A 17,356-nucleotide genomic window follows, 5' to 3' on the forward strand; every position below is an offset into this window, starting at 1 on the left:
TAATTCTACCCATTTCAAAAGAAAAAAAAAGGGATTATGCATATCATACCATTAGAAATTTAGAATTACTAATAACATTTGATTTGAAATTTTGGACCGACGTAAAATTTACAAGATTATTTATTTTTTTTGGCTCGGAAAAAAATATAACGTGTGATAAATTCTTCACGCTATTTTAAATTACAAATTTAGTGCTAAAAAGAATGGAAAAATTCCACTATGACATGAATATATCTACGGTATTTTCTGCTACATGATATACAAATATAGATCTTTGAGATGGAGGTGATTCATCTTAATGACATTCGTGCTTAATCTAAGGTACTGCTGCGGATTTCGAACTTTTTTAAGAATGAGAGTGGCGCTTTGCCTTGTGCAGCACTTCCTTTAGAACCAAAGCGATTCTTTCGGACATGTGATGCTCTAAAAACCTCTCTTTCACCCTCTCATATCCTTTCTTTCCCATGGTCAGCCTCCTTTCTACGTTTCTAGCCAGTTGCACGATGTTGTTTGCAAGGGGCGACACGCCTTCCTTGCCGACAGGATGCAACAAGCCTGTCGTCCCGTTTACGACTATCTCCATGGTGCCACCAGCTGCAGTGCCCTGTATAAATAGTAGTCAATGATTGGAAGAATTGATCACATTGCTCGGTAAGAATGGAAAAAGTGAAAATTGATAGATTGAGGACAGTAATTTCTACTGAAAAACCACAGAGCTTACCAGTATAGGAAGCCGAAAGGCCATAGCTTCTATTGTTATTCTTCCAAAACACTCTCCCCGGGCCTAAATGTGACAACAACTTGTAAGCTTTGGCAGCAAGGCAAAAGCGGAAGAAAATGCACTTCTTTTTTGGTACATAAGAGTACAACAATAATTATTTCTTGCTACACAGATAAACAACATAGTAATTTAGAGAATACCTGAGAGTTTTGAACAAGAACATCAATAGAAGCCAGATACGGAGCTACAGTCAGGGTTTTATTAACAAAGTGCACACGATCCTGAATATTCTTCTCTGATACAAAGTTACGCAGTTCTGTTTCAAACTTTGTCTGAGCATTCATGTCACTTCCCACTATCACTGCGTGAATTGATGGCACCTGTAATTTTCTCTCCCGGATCAGTTGCAAACCTTCATTAAATGAACGAAGAAATAGATCCTGACCCTTCCCACGGGAAACACCTGCAACAGTACAGTGCTTGGTGATCAGAAGATGTTCAACAGTATTGAAGCATAACAGAGGAACATAAACTATAATAGAAACTGGCGGGTGGCAACATTCTGTAATAACTGAATTGTGAACACAAACAAAAACAACAGGTAATATGCTACCACAGAAAATGAAGTAGGAAGAGATTGGCAATTGATCAGAGGCTTTAAAACATAAACAGCAACCAATGGTGAGTTATCCTCTAATCCAATGAAGAATAGTCTTATTTATGCTAAAATGTCTGTAGAGATCCTCATCGTGAATTATAAAATTCCTAGACCTAGGATGCAAACTGAATGATGGAATGATTAATAGGCTATGGACTCACCATGGGAGAAAGTTGCTAGCAGTTTTAGTGGGGAGAAGATCATATGATACTAAAATCAAAATCCACAGAAACAATTCTCTGCTAGACAAGAATTACTACATTGAACAACAAAAACAAACTAGCATCTCAAATGGGATTGGGAGCAGGCTCATTCACTAGTTATCTACTACGGAATCACTATAGCATATCATTTATTCACTATGCATCCAAGGAGCACATACTGTTTATAAGAGCAAAGACTAGATCTTCATTGCGCACTCCAAGAGATTCACGAACATGCTCACGGAGAACCCTCTTGGCTACACGATTTTCAGCCACTTCCATTAGTTCCTCGCTATTTCCTAAGTGCACGACATATGTTTCAGGCATTTTAATCCTGTAAAGAAAAACATAAAATTAGGTAAACAACCAAAAGCAGCTGAAACTAAAGTGAAGCATAGATTTAGATTATACTAAACAGGTGTCAAAAAGTGTATGTAAATCCTACAATCCATATATGATATAACATCCACCGGCATTGTAACTTTAGCTAAGCCAATTAGCCAAGTAATGAATCTTCATATATATTAGCATCTGCATAAAAGTTATAGATATAAAAAGTATTACCCTAATCGTTCATGGGTCCTGTTTTTCCAGTAATTTGCTGTGGTATGTGAATCAATCATGGCACCTGCAACAAAAGGGAGGTGCTTAACATACTCTAGTTTGAAATAATGTCCTCGCATTTCATGAATCCACCAGAGAACCTTTGGAAGAACTTGAGCAACATTTTCCTTAAGAACAGCATCCAGCCACTTTCCAGCGACAGCAGTATTCAAAATTACCAAATCAGCCTTGAGAGCAGTATTCAGAGCTTCCTGACCTTTGGCAGAGTAAACCTGACACAGTAGGAAAATGAAAATCCAACAATTAGAACATCAATTGCATTTAAGAAAGAAGAAAAATTAAGAAAGCAAAATTAAAAAATAAAACCTGAACTCCTCGATCCAACATCTTATGTTCCAGACTGTGAATGACGTTATCAGCTTCGATTGGTTTCTGGTTAGTTACCCAGACAACCTCGGCGCCAACCCCTCTTAACAGAAACGCCAGTTCCATTAACAATAAAGGTCCACCGGAAAGGGTAAGTTCGTGAGAGACTAAGAGAACGAGTCTTGACTTCATGAAATCGAGAGGATTTGGACTCGGTGCTCGAGCGTTGCGGTTAAGTCGATCGTCGGTGCTCCCTCCTCCTCCTTCTCCGTCTTTCTTTTCTCGGGCGAAATGGCTGACATTGTTACTAGAACTAATGGTGCAAGAATCGAAGGTGGATCTAATGAGGAACGCCACGGCTGTTGATAGAGAGAGGAGTATCAGAATCATCAATGGCCATCTCCTTTTCTGCTTGATAGCAATCCACGCGCTCGATTGCTTTCCCATTCTTCCAAATGCCAGTCCTGCTATGGATTTCGATCTGTGATTGTCCGTCGTGAATTATCCGAACTCTTTGAGACTTTGCAGTGGTATTCGAATATCTTACTAGCTTATTTGGTTTGCTTCACTGGCTGATGGCGATGTTGACAGACGACGAGCGCCCGCTCTACGTGAAATGTGTGGGCTTTGAGCTTTTATAGCACGCAGTTTATTGGGTAATTAGACGAACCTCTTGGGCTTGTCTAGGTATCCACCTCCTGGTGGGCTGGACACTTCCCATCCAGTTGGGGGTCCATATAATAATTATATTAACGATAACAATAATAATAATAATAATAATTTAATTTTAAAATTGAATTTTATTTTAAAAATTAAATTATAAATAAATAAACCTTGGGAAATAGTATAATTGGTTTCATATTTATCTTAATTAATATAATATAAATCATTGTCAATATTTTAAAATTTATTACATTTAATGTGATTATGAACGTTTATTATTCTTATCATTTTTTATTTAATTATTTATTAACGATTAAATTAATTTCTTTTAATTTTATAGAAAGGAAAAGTTACCAAATATTGTTGAATGAGTGAATAATTCCTACTCCTATAATTAAACAGTGGAGATAATAAATAATAATAAAAAACTTTGATTAATTCTTTAAAACATTACAAAGCTTACAGCCTCACTGACTTAGAAATGAAGAAGAGCATAGTTAACTCACTCTCAAACATAAATAATCAGATACCATAATTCAACTTTCCTAATTAACAAAGCGACAATTCTTCCTAACTTCACCGTTAAATCCAGTTAGAGGACTAATGTTCCCCATCTTAATCATTGACTTAGCAAATTGTTCAAAGAAGAGATTCTCATCCTCTGCATAAGCCTTAACCAATTCCATGGTGTTGCCACCATTCCCTGTCAGAAGAACTTCATCCGAATTGAGCAGTCCTTTGCCCCACAGGATGAGCTTGAAGTAGAGGTTGTCAAATTTTACAGGGGACCCGAAATCCAAAGGTGAAATGTTGTTGTCACCGCCAGATTTGGGACAGACAGATTTCAAGCCATAGTAGTAGGTTTTTTCTAGTGTCTCGTCCGGCAGGTTGTTTCCGTTTTGGTTGTACAGCCTCTGCTTGAAAGTCACACACCTTGCCACCCCGATGGTATGTCCTCCTGAAACATTACATAGTCAAAAAGATGAAAAAAAGCCATTAAGGGTGAGACAGTTTTTGTGTCTGAAAATGTCGACAATGATTGACCTGAGAGCGCCACGAGGTCTACTTCATCGAGACCTTGACGCTGGAAAAGCGTAATCAGGTTCTGAAGAGTGGAATTTGGTGGTGGGATGTTGTTGTTTGAGGTGCTGAGACTAGCCGTCTTTGAGTCCCTCCTTCCAAGTGGGAGCTCCCAGGATGGTCCACCGCTCTGTTTTCGCCATGGCCAGTAATCCTAGTTAGCAACAGAATAGTAAAACAAGTAATGCTGAATCAATCTTACCAGTTACCGTTTACCCTGGAGCTTTTTTTTTTGCATGCTTACCAATACAGTGGAGCCACGAGCAGCCATGGCAAGAACGTCAGCGCAGGAAACAGTTTGAGGACATGCTTCTTCTAGCTTTGCCTTTATCTCATCAATCACTTCGAATCCTCTAATGGAGTTCTTGTTTGGTAATGAATTCTTTTCACTAACTATAGTCGCACTGTCGTCCAGCAATACTGATGCATCGCAGCCCTTTAAGACGAAAAGTAAAGAAAGATCATCTTCATTTGGGAAAAGAATATTAAATGTCCATTTCGAAAACATATACATAGATTTCTCTGTATATATATGATAGATTCTAAGCAAGTTACCTGCACAAAACAGTCGTGGAAATGAAGCCTTAGCAAGGAGGCAGCCATCCTAGGTTCTTCTGCAATGGCCTTCTCCAGCACCGACATGACAATATCATCAGCTTGAGGGCATGAAAACTGATAGAACTGTGGGAAAAGGCCGTATGAGGGTGCACCAAATTGGCCGCCCGGGACCCCACCGCCCCAGCCAAAACCCAAACCAGGGTTTGCCAGGGAGAGTGTGGCTGAGAGGAAAGCTGTCACTAGGAAACCGAAAGCAACTCTTGAGAATGCCATTGATGATTTGAACAATTCTTTAGCAATGCACAGTTATTGGTTGGCCATGGAATTTATATTGGTTGTAGTGATTAAAATCAACTGCTCTCCTCACCAAATCCTCTCGAAGAAACACCTAATGTAGACAGCCACGACCGCGTCAACTTGTCTTGACGCTTCTTTTTGGCACCTGAATTGTAAGCGACAGAAAGTGGAGTGGGGGCAGTGCTTCTGGCTTTTTTACCTGCTCCAAGAACAAACTATGATGGATCTGCCTTCACCTTCATAGCTTATAGTGAGGATTCAATCAATTCCCACTAGCAGCCCTTGAAAGTAACAAGGAGATAAAGATGACGTTGGAGTGGTTAACCTGCTACCATGAGACCGTTTCTCCATTGGATTACAATGATTAATTACGTTTCATAATCACTTTTCTACTTTGTAGCCTTTTAGATAAAATGATAATCTTCTTAGCTCGTTAGCCTTTTAGATTCATCTACTTCATCACATACCTTCTGAGACAACATCAATCATCGATGAATGCTAGCTCTTGGTTTCCTTCTACTAGACTTGCTGTTTCATTTAAAGGCTAGTAATCTGGCATCTCAAATTTACACATGAAGTTGAAATTGTATTCTGGAAGAGAATTAGAATTCCTTTCATTGCTGTCAAGATCTGTTACATCGTTTAAGGATACAATTGTACAAAGTTTGGTTTTCTATACACACTGGTCTCCTGAACAATCACTGTTCTGTCTCCCTATTCCCCTTTCTCTCTCCTTACTCTTTTTTTTTTCCCTCTCCTTACAAATCCATTGAGGGTAATTGCTTTTTGTCAACACATGATATATTTTATGATGACACGAAGTGTTAAAAGGTCACGACACATTCGAGAAAGTTGAAGTTATAATTTACACAGCTGCCTCACTGGGGTAAGCAGCCTGGCAAAACGAAGGGGGACAAAAGCCTTGACCAATGTACCATTCTCAGTATATTCCTGCAAAAATCAGGAATTACAGAACAACAGCAGAATTAGTTCTCCTTATGAATGAATGAAAATTAGATTCGCTTAATATTTAGGTAACACTTACAGTTTTCTCCACCATTCCAACCTGATGTATGGTATTGAGAAGCTCTCCTTTGTCAAACGGGACTAAGGCTTCCACTGGAACCATTGAATCCTATTCCAAAGAACATTTCCTCACTAAGTAAAACAGAGTTCAAATTCAGGATTGAACAGACTCAACTATCTTCAAGTTTCAAGGACATTTAACCATTGATATCAAATTAGTACCTTCAACTTTTCTTGCACCGCATTGCAGAATTCCTGTAAGCCATCACCAGTCAAAGCGGATGCACAAACAACATCTTCACTTCTCTCTGCTTCCAACTTGATTCTTTGTGGATCACTAACCCTATCAACCTGGCATAAGCAGCAGCATTTAGAGATTTTCAACCTTAAGTTCATGTTACAAAAAGGAAAACTTAAGAAAAATGCACAAACGAAAAAATATTATATCATCAACATCACAGATAAGCTCAATGCCTCCAATAATTAGGAATTCAAGCATAAATATATCAAGTCAGATTATACAGATCACAAGTACACAGAGGGAAATAGGTCAAATTGTTTCATTTTTCATGTTTTAATTCTTAATAACTCAGAGATAGAGAATATCTCCATTACCTTGTTCCAGACCATTAACCTTGGAATTGCAGAGACATCTAGTTCTGAAAGAACTTTTTCCACAGCATCTATCTGCTGCTCTGCTAGGGGATGGCTGAACTTCATAGAGAGCATTGTAAGTTGATAAATTTGAGAGAGAGAGAGGGAGGAATAAAAAAGAAAAAGCAAAACTAGAGATAGCCCACAGCTTGAAAATATTACCTGATGTCCACCACATGCACTAGAAGAGAAGACTCTGATATCTCCTCCAATGTTGCTCTGAAGGCAGCAACCTGTATGAAGCAATCATTAGACAGAAATGGCATGAGTTTTTGGGCTCCACTCAATTTAGAATTTGGTATTAAGTATACAATAGAAACATCTTTCACAGTGAATTAATTGCACATAAAGTACTTAAAATCAGCAGGCACTCTCCTCCATACATACCATGAAAGGAGCTCCTCCTAACATACTCATTTCCAAAAGTGAGGGGCCTTACCAGGGTAGTTGGCAACTTTTGGATGAAACCAACAGTGTCTGTAAGAAGAAATTCGCTTCCATTTTTCATCTGGACACCACACAACAGAAACAAGATTATCATGTTACTGATGATGATCGATAACAAAACTGCACATACTCAATTCAATGTCAGATATTTATAAACTGATTTCGTTCGGGAAGCATGTATTTGACACAGGTGTATAAAGCTAAAGTTGGTATACGTAAATCATGCTACATAACTTCTTCAATCTCTCAGTTCTTTTCTAGCAATACATAGTTGCCTTCTGCTCTAGATAGTGAAAAAAAAAATGCACATAGTAATGGTATGGATTTAGATAGAGAAAACTTCTAGCTATTGCCTGGACAACTTTATTTTATTTAAATCTCCTTCTCTAACTACTCAATTACATAAAAAGAACAGACTAGCTTGAAAGCAAGCTGTACAATAGGTTTTCCGAACATATTTGACTGACCTGAACCCTTCTTGTTGTTGGATCAAGGGTTGCAAAGAGCCGGTCTTCAGATAGAACATTAGCACCAGTCAATTGATTTAAAAGTGTACTCTTGCCAGCATTAGTGTATCCAACCTACAATGTTTTCAATCGGCTTATGAGTCCAGAAACAGAACAGCAACAAAAGAAACTGGCCTTGTATTAAAAATTAAAAAATCAAGCTATCTACTCACCAAAGATACTACAGGAACAGGTACAGAAAACCGGCGGTTTCTGTATTGTTTTCGATGTTTTCGAACAGATTCAAGCTCTTTTTTGAGAACCCCAATCTAGCAAAGCAAATAAGTTAAGTCATGGGAACAACAGCTTTGCAGTTAAAAAGTATTAGAGAAGGTCGCCAGTTTGCACTAGGTATCTATACAAGTTTGAGTTTCTAGAGCAGCAGATATTTATCTGTAAAAAATTGGAAAAACAATCGTTGCTTACTTGAGTACGTAAGATACGCTTGTCCACTTCAATTTGTTTCTCACCCATGCCCTTCACCTTTCCTCCCGCTTGACGCTCAAGGTGAGTCCACATTCTAGTAAGACGCGGCAATTGGTATTCCATTTGAGCCAATGCAACCTAGAAAGCCCCATAACTTGAGTAACAAATATAAAGATTATTTCTTCTTTTGCTTATTTTCATTTTCAGTACACAAAGATTTTACCAACTTCAATCTAATATCAGCTATGACCTCTCTCTTTTCATTTATAGAAGGAATAGAAGCACAATCTGAACTTGCCTGTAAAGCTGCTTCATGTGTTGCTGCTCTCTGGTTAAAGATATCCAGGATAAGAGCAGTTCGATCACAAACTCTGACATCCCCACCGAAAGCCTTTTCCAAATTGCGCAATTGCCTGAAATTTGATAACAGACTCAGATGAGAGATTGTATTAAATTATGAAGGTTTCATGTCAATTTCATAAGGTCCAAATAACTAACCTCCCAAATAATATTTTACCCCATTAGAACACTCTAAGCAAGAAACGATGAAAACTAAGAAAATTATTACAAACCTTACCCCGGTGAGAGCTCATCATCAAAAATTACAGTCTCAACCCCAAAAGCATGAGTTGCGCTCTTAATTTCTGCAACCTTTCCTGATCCTATGTATGTCCTCGGGCTGGGAGAAGATAATCTGCATGGTAAAATACCATAAATAAGACAACTTTAAGCTTAGAAAATAAAATGCAATTTGATTTTGTGACCAAACATTTGAAAAGAAACTCTTACTTCTGATAAGTTGAACCAACGACCATGAGCCCAGCAGTGTCGGCCAGCTGAGCCAGCTCCTTAAGCGACTCCTCGATGCCAAACGAATCCAAAGTCTCGCCTTTTCTCTCCACGCCCACTAAATAAGCTTTCTCTTCAAAAACCTTCAAAATAAATAATTTAAAAAATTTCCAAGTTTTTCCCCAAAATTTGAACTGATAAATCCAAAAAAAAAAAATTACCTCCTTCCCATTTCGTAGCTTGAATCTATCCTCAAAGCTCTCATCATCATTATCATCATCACCAGCTCTCTTCTTCCTAACTCTCACTGGTTTCGGTTCATGTTCCACCAATTCAGCGCCGGCGGCTCCAGTACCGAGTTCACGAATCACTTCCTTTTCTTCCTCGGCCTCGATTGTCGGACTCGGCAAAGAAATGTTATTGACTTCGAGTCCATGTTGAACAACTCGCGCAACGAGATTCCTGCTATTGCCGTGTACAGAAAAACTGATAGGGTAAGTTGAGCGGTTGAGATTCAAATTCCATGGAAAATTGGAGTCGTAAATCAAAGGCGAAGAACGAATCAGAGAACAGAAACATAAGCTCATGATAGAGTATTCTTTTGCCAGATTTCAGTGCTGGAATCTTCAATTTTCAAATACCGTTTATCCCTTTTTTTTTTTTTTTGTGTGGTTTATCCAGGTTTCACTTAACGCCCCCGATTTTTTGTTTTGCTTCGACGTCGTTTTATTTGAACTTAGCGGGCTCTATGGTTAGCCCAACCTGAACACTTCTTTAGGGGTCACGGGCTAGTCTTCATTGCAGGCCTGGGCTAATTTTATCAGGCCCATATCCAGCCCATTTTGGTTGGTATTATTCTGTTTTTCCTCCCATATTGCCAAATATTCCAATTTCCAAGCTTCCAAGTTGTAAGTATTTTTTTTATTTTATTCTTTTGCTAATTGCATCAAATAGAATCTTCAACCTAAGCAATAAGAAAAAATATGCTCTTTCTAAGGATTATATCCAATAATTGTGTGGAATTTTTCCGAATAATCCCATATCCTTTATTCCCCGAAATTGAAAAATAGTAAGTTTGGTCTTTGTCAGAAAACCATAGACTAAAAATATACATATCCCCATTTAAGTTAGAATCCAATGAAAAGAAAAAAAAAAGCAAAAGGGTACATGAAACATGAGCAACACATTGTATGTGCCTAATATTCTATTCCTTTTGTTAACCCAACCACATCCCCCCCCCCCCCCCCCCCCTTCCTTTTTGTAAAGCAATTGCATGAATTATATGGAATTTCAAGTTATATATATATATATTCAATACATTGTATAATCTTTATTGGTTATTTAATTTCACTTTGAAAAGTTTTGTTCATTGATTGTGAAGAGGAGAACATTTTCCCTTATTTTTTAAGCAAAATTTATTTATTTGTCATATAAAACATAAACAAAGGAGAAGAGTTTGGGTTTTCCTTTCTTTTTACTTTTAAAAGGCAACAAACATTTCATACACTAAATTATTTATAATTATTTAATACATCAAATATACACATATTCATATTTATATACTAATTGTTGGTAATTTACATATTTTTTTCCTTTTGAGAAGCAATAATTTTCAGCTTTTAAAAGGTGGGTCGAGAATTAGATAGAATCCCATGATTCATGTTGTTAAAGTGACACATAAACACTCAAATCACCCACCAAAAATTATATAAAACAAAGAAGAAAAATTGGTTTAGTTAGCCGTTAGCCGCTAGCGTATGGAAGCATACGCGTGGAAATAACGTGTAAGTTTGTCACTCTCACCAACTGCAAAGTACAGCTAACTCTCTTCCCTCTCCTCTTCCCCCTAAACATTAGTCTATCAATCACATTCTCAATTTCTTTTATTTTTTTTTATAATTTTGTTATTTTTTAGAAGAAAAACCCAACTATGAATCGACCAATGGGATAGCTTTAGATGCTTCCTACACCTTAGAAAAGCAAGAGAAAGAGAGAGAGAGAAGTGAGAAGGGAAAGACACCATTTTTATGCGTTAAAAGGAGGCTTAAGGGCGGGTAATAGGTCTACCAACTGGTAGTTAGCTTTTGAACTCTCTTAAGCAATGAATGAATGAATCAAACAACACCCACCATACAGCAGCTTCCCACTTTTTTTTTTCCTGGTTTTGTTTCCATTTTGCCTCCCTTGCCTTCAAACAACTTTCTAATTTTTTCCCAAAAAGAATAAAATAACATTAAAAAAGGCTACAGCACAGCTTTCCCCTTTTGTTTCTGTCTTGTTTTTTTTGTTACACGTGAGATCCCTGGAAGGATTGACGAGGGGAACTGTTTGTTCTTTAATATTCTTCTTCCTTATTATCATGATCGTTTGTTAGAATAAAATATCACAGTTGTTGTCGTCAATATATATATTTTTTATTTGTATTGAGTGGAGTAATTTAATATTATTTCTTGGGTTGGTGTCAATGTTCCAATGATAAGGAGGTTGGTTGCGTTTGGGATTGTATCTCTTGGGATTGGTTTTTGTCTTGCTGCTTTCAAGTTTCTTTCTTTCTGCTCCCCGCAAGAGGCGCAGCTTCTCTTTGGGGGGCTTTCAGGTAATTCACTTTCACCTTTTTTTTTTTAATTTATTTTTTGTCATTCTCTTCATCCTTTTGCTTTGTTTTCTGAGAGCTGTAATGATTGATTGATTGAAGACTGTCATAAGTTAAAAAGAAATTGTTTTTAGCTTTTGGGGTTGAGTTTTAGTACCCAGAGTGCATGATGGTGCTGAAAAGAAGACAGTTTCAAAGCTTCTGCTTTAGGGGTATGTGGGATTAAATGGGGTTTTGAGCTTCTTCTGGGTATTGGTAATTTGTTTTTTTTTTTTGTTTATTCTGTTTTCTTTTAGTTGGTTTATAATAGAAAAGAAGGGGATGAGGGGGTTTGGCAATGAAAATGTTTCTCTGAGTTTGACTGTGATGGTTCTGTTTTCAGGACCAGTGGGTATTTCATGATGATGGTGATAGACTGATAGTGATGATGATAGGAAGAAATGGGATAGAGTGAAAAGCCAAAAAGAAAAGTCGTACTTCTTGTTTTTTTTTTTTTTTCTCTCTTTTTCCTTTAAACCTGTGAATTTCCTCCCTTAAATGATTATGGCTTACCTTTTTATATCTATGGTTACCTGATTCCTTTACCCTCGGAAGAATATCTGAATTTAAGCTCGGATAGGATTTTGCTGTTTCTCTAATTGAATTGATGCAAGATAGTAGAATCTAAACATGAACTAAGGGATGGTCTTCATAAAAAGATAAAAAGGAAGCTTAAAATAGAAGAAAAAGAAATATTCCCAGAAAAAATAAAGAATTTTCGGTTTTACTGAATTTACATGTTTGGTGTACCTTGTGGAGCTATTGAAAAACTATTTTGGTTAATCTTGGGTTGTGGTTTAATGCAGTTTTAGGCAATTATTCTTTTGCTTTTTTGTTAGTATTAAACTATTCTCAGCTTTTCCATTTTCTCTTTTGAGGGAGAAGTGTTTAGATGCAAAACAAGTCAGTTGGTAGAAATTTGGATTTTGTTTTGTTGGGAATTTCTCACGGCTGATTCTGCTTAAAGTGCTTTAAAACTTAAGCAACTGACCTTGTTACTGCACTTTCATGCCATGGGGCAACATGTCATTTTCACATGGCTGTTGTGGTGCTTCTGCTCTTTTGATTCTAAATTCTTTGGCAGATATTACATGAGCTAAGAACAATGATGCAATGATCTAGCTTTGGATTTGTTGATATATTTGGGACTTTGAAAGATCTCTCATATATGTTATTATGTTTTTGTTTTATCAGGATCTATTAGCTGATCACTGTTTTATTGGGAGGTACCCCTTTTTTAGCAATCATTTGATTTGTGGAGACTGGTAATGCTTTATCATTTCTTTCCTGCCAAACATAAGGAAGCAAATTATGGCTACATATTATCCAACTTTAAGCTACCAAAGAGACAATTTATCAACTACATATCTGGGGGACCAAAAGCCTGACTCTTATCTTGGATCATCTTCCCTTCCTGGTAACTCAATATATCTGAACCAAGCTTCGTCTGCTGGGGCATTCTCAGAAATCTTGTCTGGGAGTTCTTTGTCTCTACAGAACTGTGTTCAAATTCCATCTATTGGTGGTAGAAATGAAATGTCATTCATTCCACCCTCAAGTGACACTGTGAGTTTGCAAGCTGTTGATGGGCAGTTAAACATTACAACAAGCAATTCATTATGCAACCCTGTAGCAGGAGATCCCCCTGTACTACCAAGGAGTGTTCTAGATGGTGAACAGAGTTCTCAATCTCAGGGACTATCTCTAAGTCTTGGCTCACATATATCTTCTGGAGTTTCAATACCTCCATTTCAGTATCAATACCAGGGTTATTCTTCGTTCTTTAGTGGGCATCTTCCATTTTCAGGAAAGGGGACAATTCTTTGTACTGGTGATGAGAGCAAAAGAAGTAAGGAGTTGAAAATTTCTGATGGCGTGCAATTTGGCTTTCCTGGAGGCAACAATGATGCATTTGAAACAGATGCTTTGTCTAACCCTCAGGGCTCAATAAGTAACAAACAGATGCATTCTGATATATATCAATTTGAGTCAGGTTTTGCAAATACTATTTCAAACTCCAAATATCTCAGGGTGGCTCAAGAGTTGCTTGATGAAGTGATGAATATACGAAAAGCTTTGAAACAGCCTGATTTGGATAAAAATATAAGCTCTCAACCGAAATCATCCAATGGGATGTCATCAGAACCTAGTGAGTCAGTTAACAACTCCTCTTCTGAGATATCACCTGCAGAGCGGCAAGATTTGCAGAACAAGAAGACAAAACTCTTGTCCATGCTGGATGAGGTGAGCACCCCCTTCCATTGTGCTATACATTTCCTTTTTCTACTTATATTTGGTTTGAATAATTTCTTTTGCTGGCATGCCTGCCTTTGTAGTGTTTCTTGTTTGATTTAGCTTTCACTTTTCTTGGTGACTGCTTTTCTTTGGTTGAATTATTCTGTTCTTTATCACATCTTGGAAACTATCTTATATGTGTTTTAGTTGAGCTTTACCTGTTTTGGAAGATTACTAATGGTCATGCTTTTGTTATAGGTTGATAGAAGATACAGGCAATATTACCATCAAATGAAAATTGTGGTGTCTTCTTTTGACTTCGTAGCTGGTTCTGGTGCAGCCAAACCATACACTGCACTAGCCCTACAGACAATTTCCCGCCACTTCCGCTGTTTGCATGATGCAATCAGTGGCCAAATTCAACTGATTCAGAGAAGCCTTGGAGAGCAAGAAAATTCATCAAACAATCAAGGAGGAGCAATACCTCGTCTCCGCTATGTGGATCATCAACTCAGACAACAAAGAGCTCTTCAGCAACTTGGTGTGATGCGAAATGCTTGGAGGCCTCAAAGAGGGCTTCCAGAAAGCTCTGTTTCAATCCTTCGTGCTTGGCTTTTTGAGCATTTTCTCCACCCGTATGTGCTTTGATCCTTATTGTACCTATTTTACTTGCAAAATACCAAGAACTTTGGTTCACTAACCCTTCCTGAATTTGGTTTTGACCAGCTACCCAAAGGATTCGGAGAAAATCATGCTCGCAAAACAGACAGGCCTGACCAGAAACCAGGTAAAGAGATGGAAACCCAGTTATCTGACCTGTAAATCATGTGTATCCTAGTTTTCTTGTTGTATCATTAACATCCACGGTTAATTTTGGTATCCACCTATTGACTAACCAGCCAATCTAAACCTTAGTTTATTACTCCTACCAAAAAAAAGTGTGCATCATTAATTAGCAACACATTTAGTAGAGGAATTAATCTATCAGTTTCTTCTCTGATGTGGGGACTCCTCTGCACATGTCTTGCTCACTTGTCAAGATGAATAATTCGTTCATCTATTTTAACGTGCTTTTGTTTCCGCTCATATGTACAGTTACTAATGGTTTGACTGGAGCAGGTTGCAAACTGGTTCATTAATGCGAGGGTGCGTCTTTGGAAGCCCATGATTGAGGAGATGTACAAAGAAGAGTTTGGTGAAATGGACTCAAACTTCAAATCTTCCTTAGAAAATGCAGCCAAAGCAACTAGAGAAAATTCTTCTGCATCTGAGGATAGGGGAGAAGAATTGCAGGAGAGTATGACATCCAAAGTTGCTGATGCCGATAATGTCCAACCAGGACAAATTCAACACCAGAAACCTGATCATATCCCAGATGTAGAACTGAACAGGCCTATTGCAAGATCAATGTTTCAAAATAATGCTATTGGAGATACTGGCTCACCTGCTGGGATGAAATTACAGGTTGACAATAGGAGTAACATGGAGAGCCATAGCCCTTATCCAGATACAGTCATCCCATCCAGCCAGCATGGTCGTGGTACCTTTGTGGCTGGTGATACCATGTATGATTTAACAAAGTTGAGTGGTTTTACAGTTGGTGGCCAAGTGTCACTTGCACTTGGTTTACAGCATCATGAAAATAATAATGTCTTTCCCATATCTGGAGAGACCAATATGAGAGGTAACAGCAAGGTGGCTTCTTCTGTGGGGCCAGAGACAGTGGACTTTCATTGCATGGATCCAGGAAATCAACAAGACAGGTTTGGAAATCCCCATATATTACATGATTTCGTAGTCTGAAGAATGTCCACATCAAGCTTTATGGACGGGGATACCTAATTGTTAGGAAATGGATCACGTGATATGATGACAAACCAAAACAGAAAAAGCAAGCCTTTGATGTGTTACTTTGGGTTCCATGTTTTAGCAGAGATGAGAAAGACGCAGCATTATCATGATAGAATATAGATATTGGGTATATGATACCCATTTGTAACATACAAATAGATTGGTGTAGTAGGTGTATACATCTGTAAAGATATGGTAAGATTGGTATAGCCTTCTGTGTTCTGCTGAATAAGGATTCTTTGTACAAGTAATCTCAAGTGTGATACTGATGTATGCTATTTTGGAAATAAATGTGGTTAGAAATAACTAGTACACAAGCTAATGAGAATGCATGGCAATTATCTCAAGATCCAGGGTGAAAAATGTGAACTTTGGAAACCTAATATCTATACATATGTGTTCGTTACAGATAAGGTATGCATGTGTTTTTGTCATATCTTGTGCAGAAATATAGAATTGAGATACACATGGCACAATAACCAAATGCCATTAATGTGTAAATTTCATCTCTTTGCTGCTTGTTCCATCCGTTTTTCCTTGAGTCGTCACAGGTACTAATGTTGCAATATCTGGGCAATGGTCTGAGGATATTAGCCTGACCATGGTGGGTGCATGTATATGTTCTATCCTCGGATTGCAATGGTGGTCCTTTTGAATTAATGGCTCTGTTCGTGGACCGTGTGGCCTTGCTAATCAACTCAATACCCTGTATTCCTTCCTCTTTTCCTCGTCCATTACTCCATTTGGCCTTTCCCTTTTCCTTACCTGCAATCTGACCTTGAGCTTGAAACATGTTCTGATTTTTGCATCTTTCTTTGTATCCCTCCCCCATTGGCTGAAGTACCTTCATCCTTCATTCTAATCTATTATCATTGATATCTACTTTTGAAGTGCTCATTTTGGATACAAGTTTGCACTTTGCACTAGGTACAACTGAATTTTATGCAAGAGTTTCTAAAACAGTGATACACATTCTTTTGCCTTTTTTTCCCCCGACACTTGATATGGTAGGCTTATTAGAGTTTTCAGCTAAAATGCACAATTTCTGGACCAAATTCCCCATTCAAGTTTCAATGTACATGGGTTAAACTATGGAAGTACAGATAGCTGGGCAACCTAGCGAAGTTTGCACAGGACGTGGGACTGTGAATGACAATAATGCTCGGTTAGTGCATCTTTCTTCTTCAAGAGGCCTGTTCCTTGGTTGAGAGGGCCATGTTCTTTTCTTTTTCAGTCTAAAAATGGCAACTGATTGCCAGTTACCTCCCAAGTTAAGATGACTGGAGTAACATCTGGGTGATGTTAATAAACTCTAGTGGAAAACGAGGGGTTAATGGAGTTTAACATGGGCGATAATGCTTGCAGCAGTATTGTTTTACGTTAGCAGTATGGCGAAATGTTTCAGATATTGCACGCTTTTAACCTATGAAGAGAGTGGGGGCCTTTCAGGTCCCGAAAAACAACAGGGTTACGGAACCAGAGGGCGACAACTGAAGGAGGCCAAAGGAACAAAGTTGCAATCATTACTTAAAACATCCAAACAGACCAGCCCAAAAGATCACACCACACCCAGAATCAATCTAATCAGCTCACTTCTTTTCAAACCGAATTCAATTGCCAGCCTTTTTGGTCTCTCTCTCTCTCTCTCTCCCTTTCTATGACAGCACAAGAACCCATTTT

The 17,356-nt window shown here is 38.0% G+C and overlaps 4 protein-coding genes across 5 annotated transcripts; 1 reads left to right on the plus strand and 3 right to left on the minus strand.

Annotated features, from left to right (window-relative positions):
* Window positions 1-58: 58 nt before the first annotated feature.
* On the minus strand, window positions 59-3,113 carry LOC18591451 (uncharacterized). Its single transcript, XM_007017570.3, has 6 exons — window positions 2,513-3,113; window positions 2,147-2,418; window positions 1,762-1,916; window positions 922-1,184; window positions 722-784; window positions 59-604 (listed from the first exon to the last, which is right to left on the minus strand). Exons 1-6 carry the CDS (start codon window positions 2,957-2,959, stop codon window positions 347-349), a joined length of 1,458 nt encoding a protein of 485 aa, XP_007017632.2. The 5' UTR covers window positions 2,960-3,113; the 3' UTR covers window positions 59-346.
* Window positions 3,114-3,583: 470 nt separating this feature from the next.
* LOC18591452 (Peroxidase superfamily protein) lies at window positions 3,584-5,298 on the minus strand. The gene is made up of 4 exons (XM_007017571.3): window positions 4,811-5,298; window positions 4,500-4,691; window positions 4,220-4,385; window positions 3,584-4,133 (listed from the first exon to the last, which is right to left on the minus strand). The coding sequence occupies exons 1-4, from the start codon at window positions 5,084-5,086 to the stop codon at window positions 3,721-3,723; spliced, it is 1,047 nt and encodes a 348-aa protein (XP_007017633.1). The 5' UTR covers window positions 5,087-5,298; the 3' UTR covers window positions 3,584-3,720.
* A 396-nt stretch (window positions 5,299-5,694) lies between these two features.
* On the minus strand, window positions 5,695-9,618 carry LOC18591453 (GTP-binding protein, HflX). 2 transcript variants are annotated; one of them, XM_007017572.3, is made up of 13 exons: window positions 9,180-9,617; window positions 8,959-9,101; window positions 8,747-8,863; window positions 8,468-8,582; window positions 8,170-8,307; window positions 7,917-8,012; window positions 7,705-7,818; window positions 7,230-7,298; window positions 6,953-7,023; window positions 6,752-6,845; window positions 6,359-6,487; window positions 6,156-6,245; window positions 5,695-6,061 (listed from the first exon to the last, which is right to left on the minus strand). In XM_007017572.3, exons 1-13 carry the CDS (start codon window positions 9,543-9,545, stop codon window positions 5,969-5,971), a joined length of 1,635 nt encoding a protein of 544 aa, XP_007017634.3. In that variant the 5' UTR covers window positions 9,546-9,617; the 3' UTR covers window positions 5,695-5,968. The 2 variants fall into 2 exon arrangements, with proteins under 2 accessions (XP_007017634.3, XP_017981265.2); XM_018125776.2 differs by lacking the exon at window positions 5,695-6,061 and having other exon boundaries at window positions 6,156-6,268; window positions 9,180-9,618.
* Window positions 9,619-10,896: 1,278 nt separating this feature from the next.
* Window positions 10,897-15,982, plus strand: LOC18591454 (BEL1-like homeodomain protein 7). The gene is made up of 5 exons (XM_018126233.2): window positions 10,897-11,554; window positions 12,785-13,834; window positions 14,084-14,460; window positions 14,552-14,612; window positions 14,945-15,982. Exons 2-5 carry the CDS (start codon window positions 12,902-12,904, stop codon window positions 15,626-15,628), a joined length of 2,055 nt encoding a protein of 684 aa, XP_017981722.1. The 5' UTR covers window positions 10,897-11,554; window positions 12,785-12,901; the 3' UTR covers window positions 15,629-15,982.
* Window positions 15,983-17,356: the final 1,374 nt, after the last annotated feature.

This window comes from Theobroma cacao, chromosome 8 (genome assembly GCF_053813885.1).
Source record: "Theobroma cacao isolate CCN51 chromosome 8, ASM5381388v1, whole genome shotgun sequence".
Taxonomy (NCBI): Eukaryota; Viridiplantae; Streptophyta; class Magnoliopsida; order Malvales; family Malvaceae; genus Theobroma; species Theobroma cacao.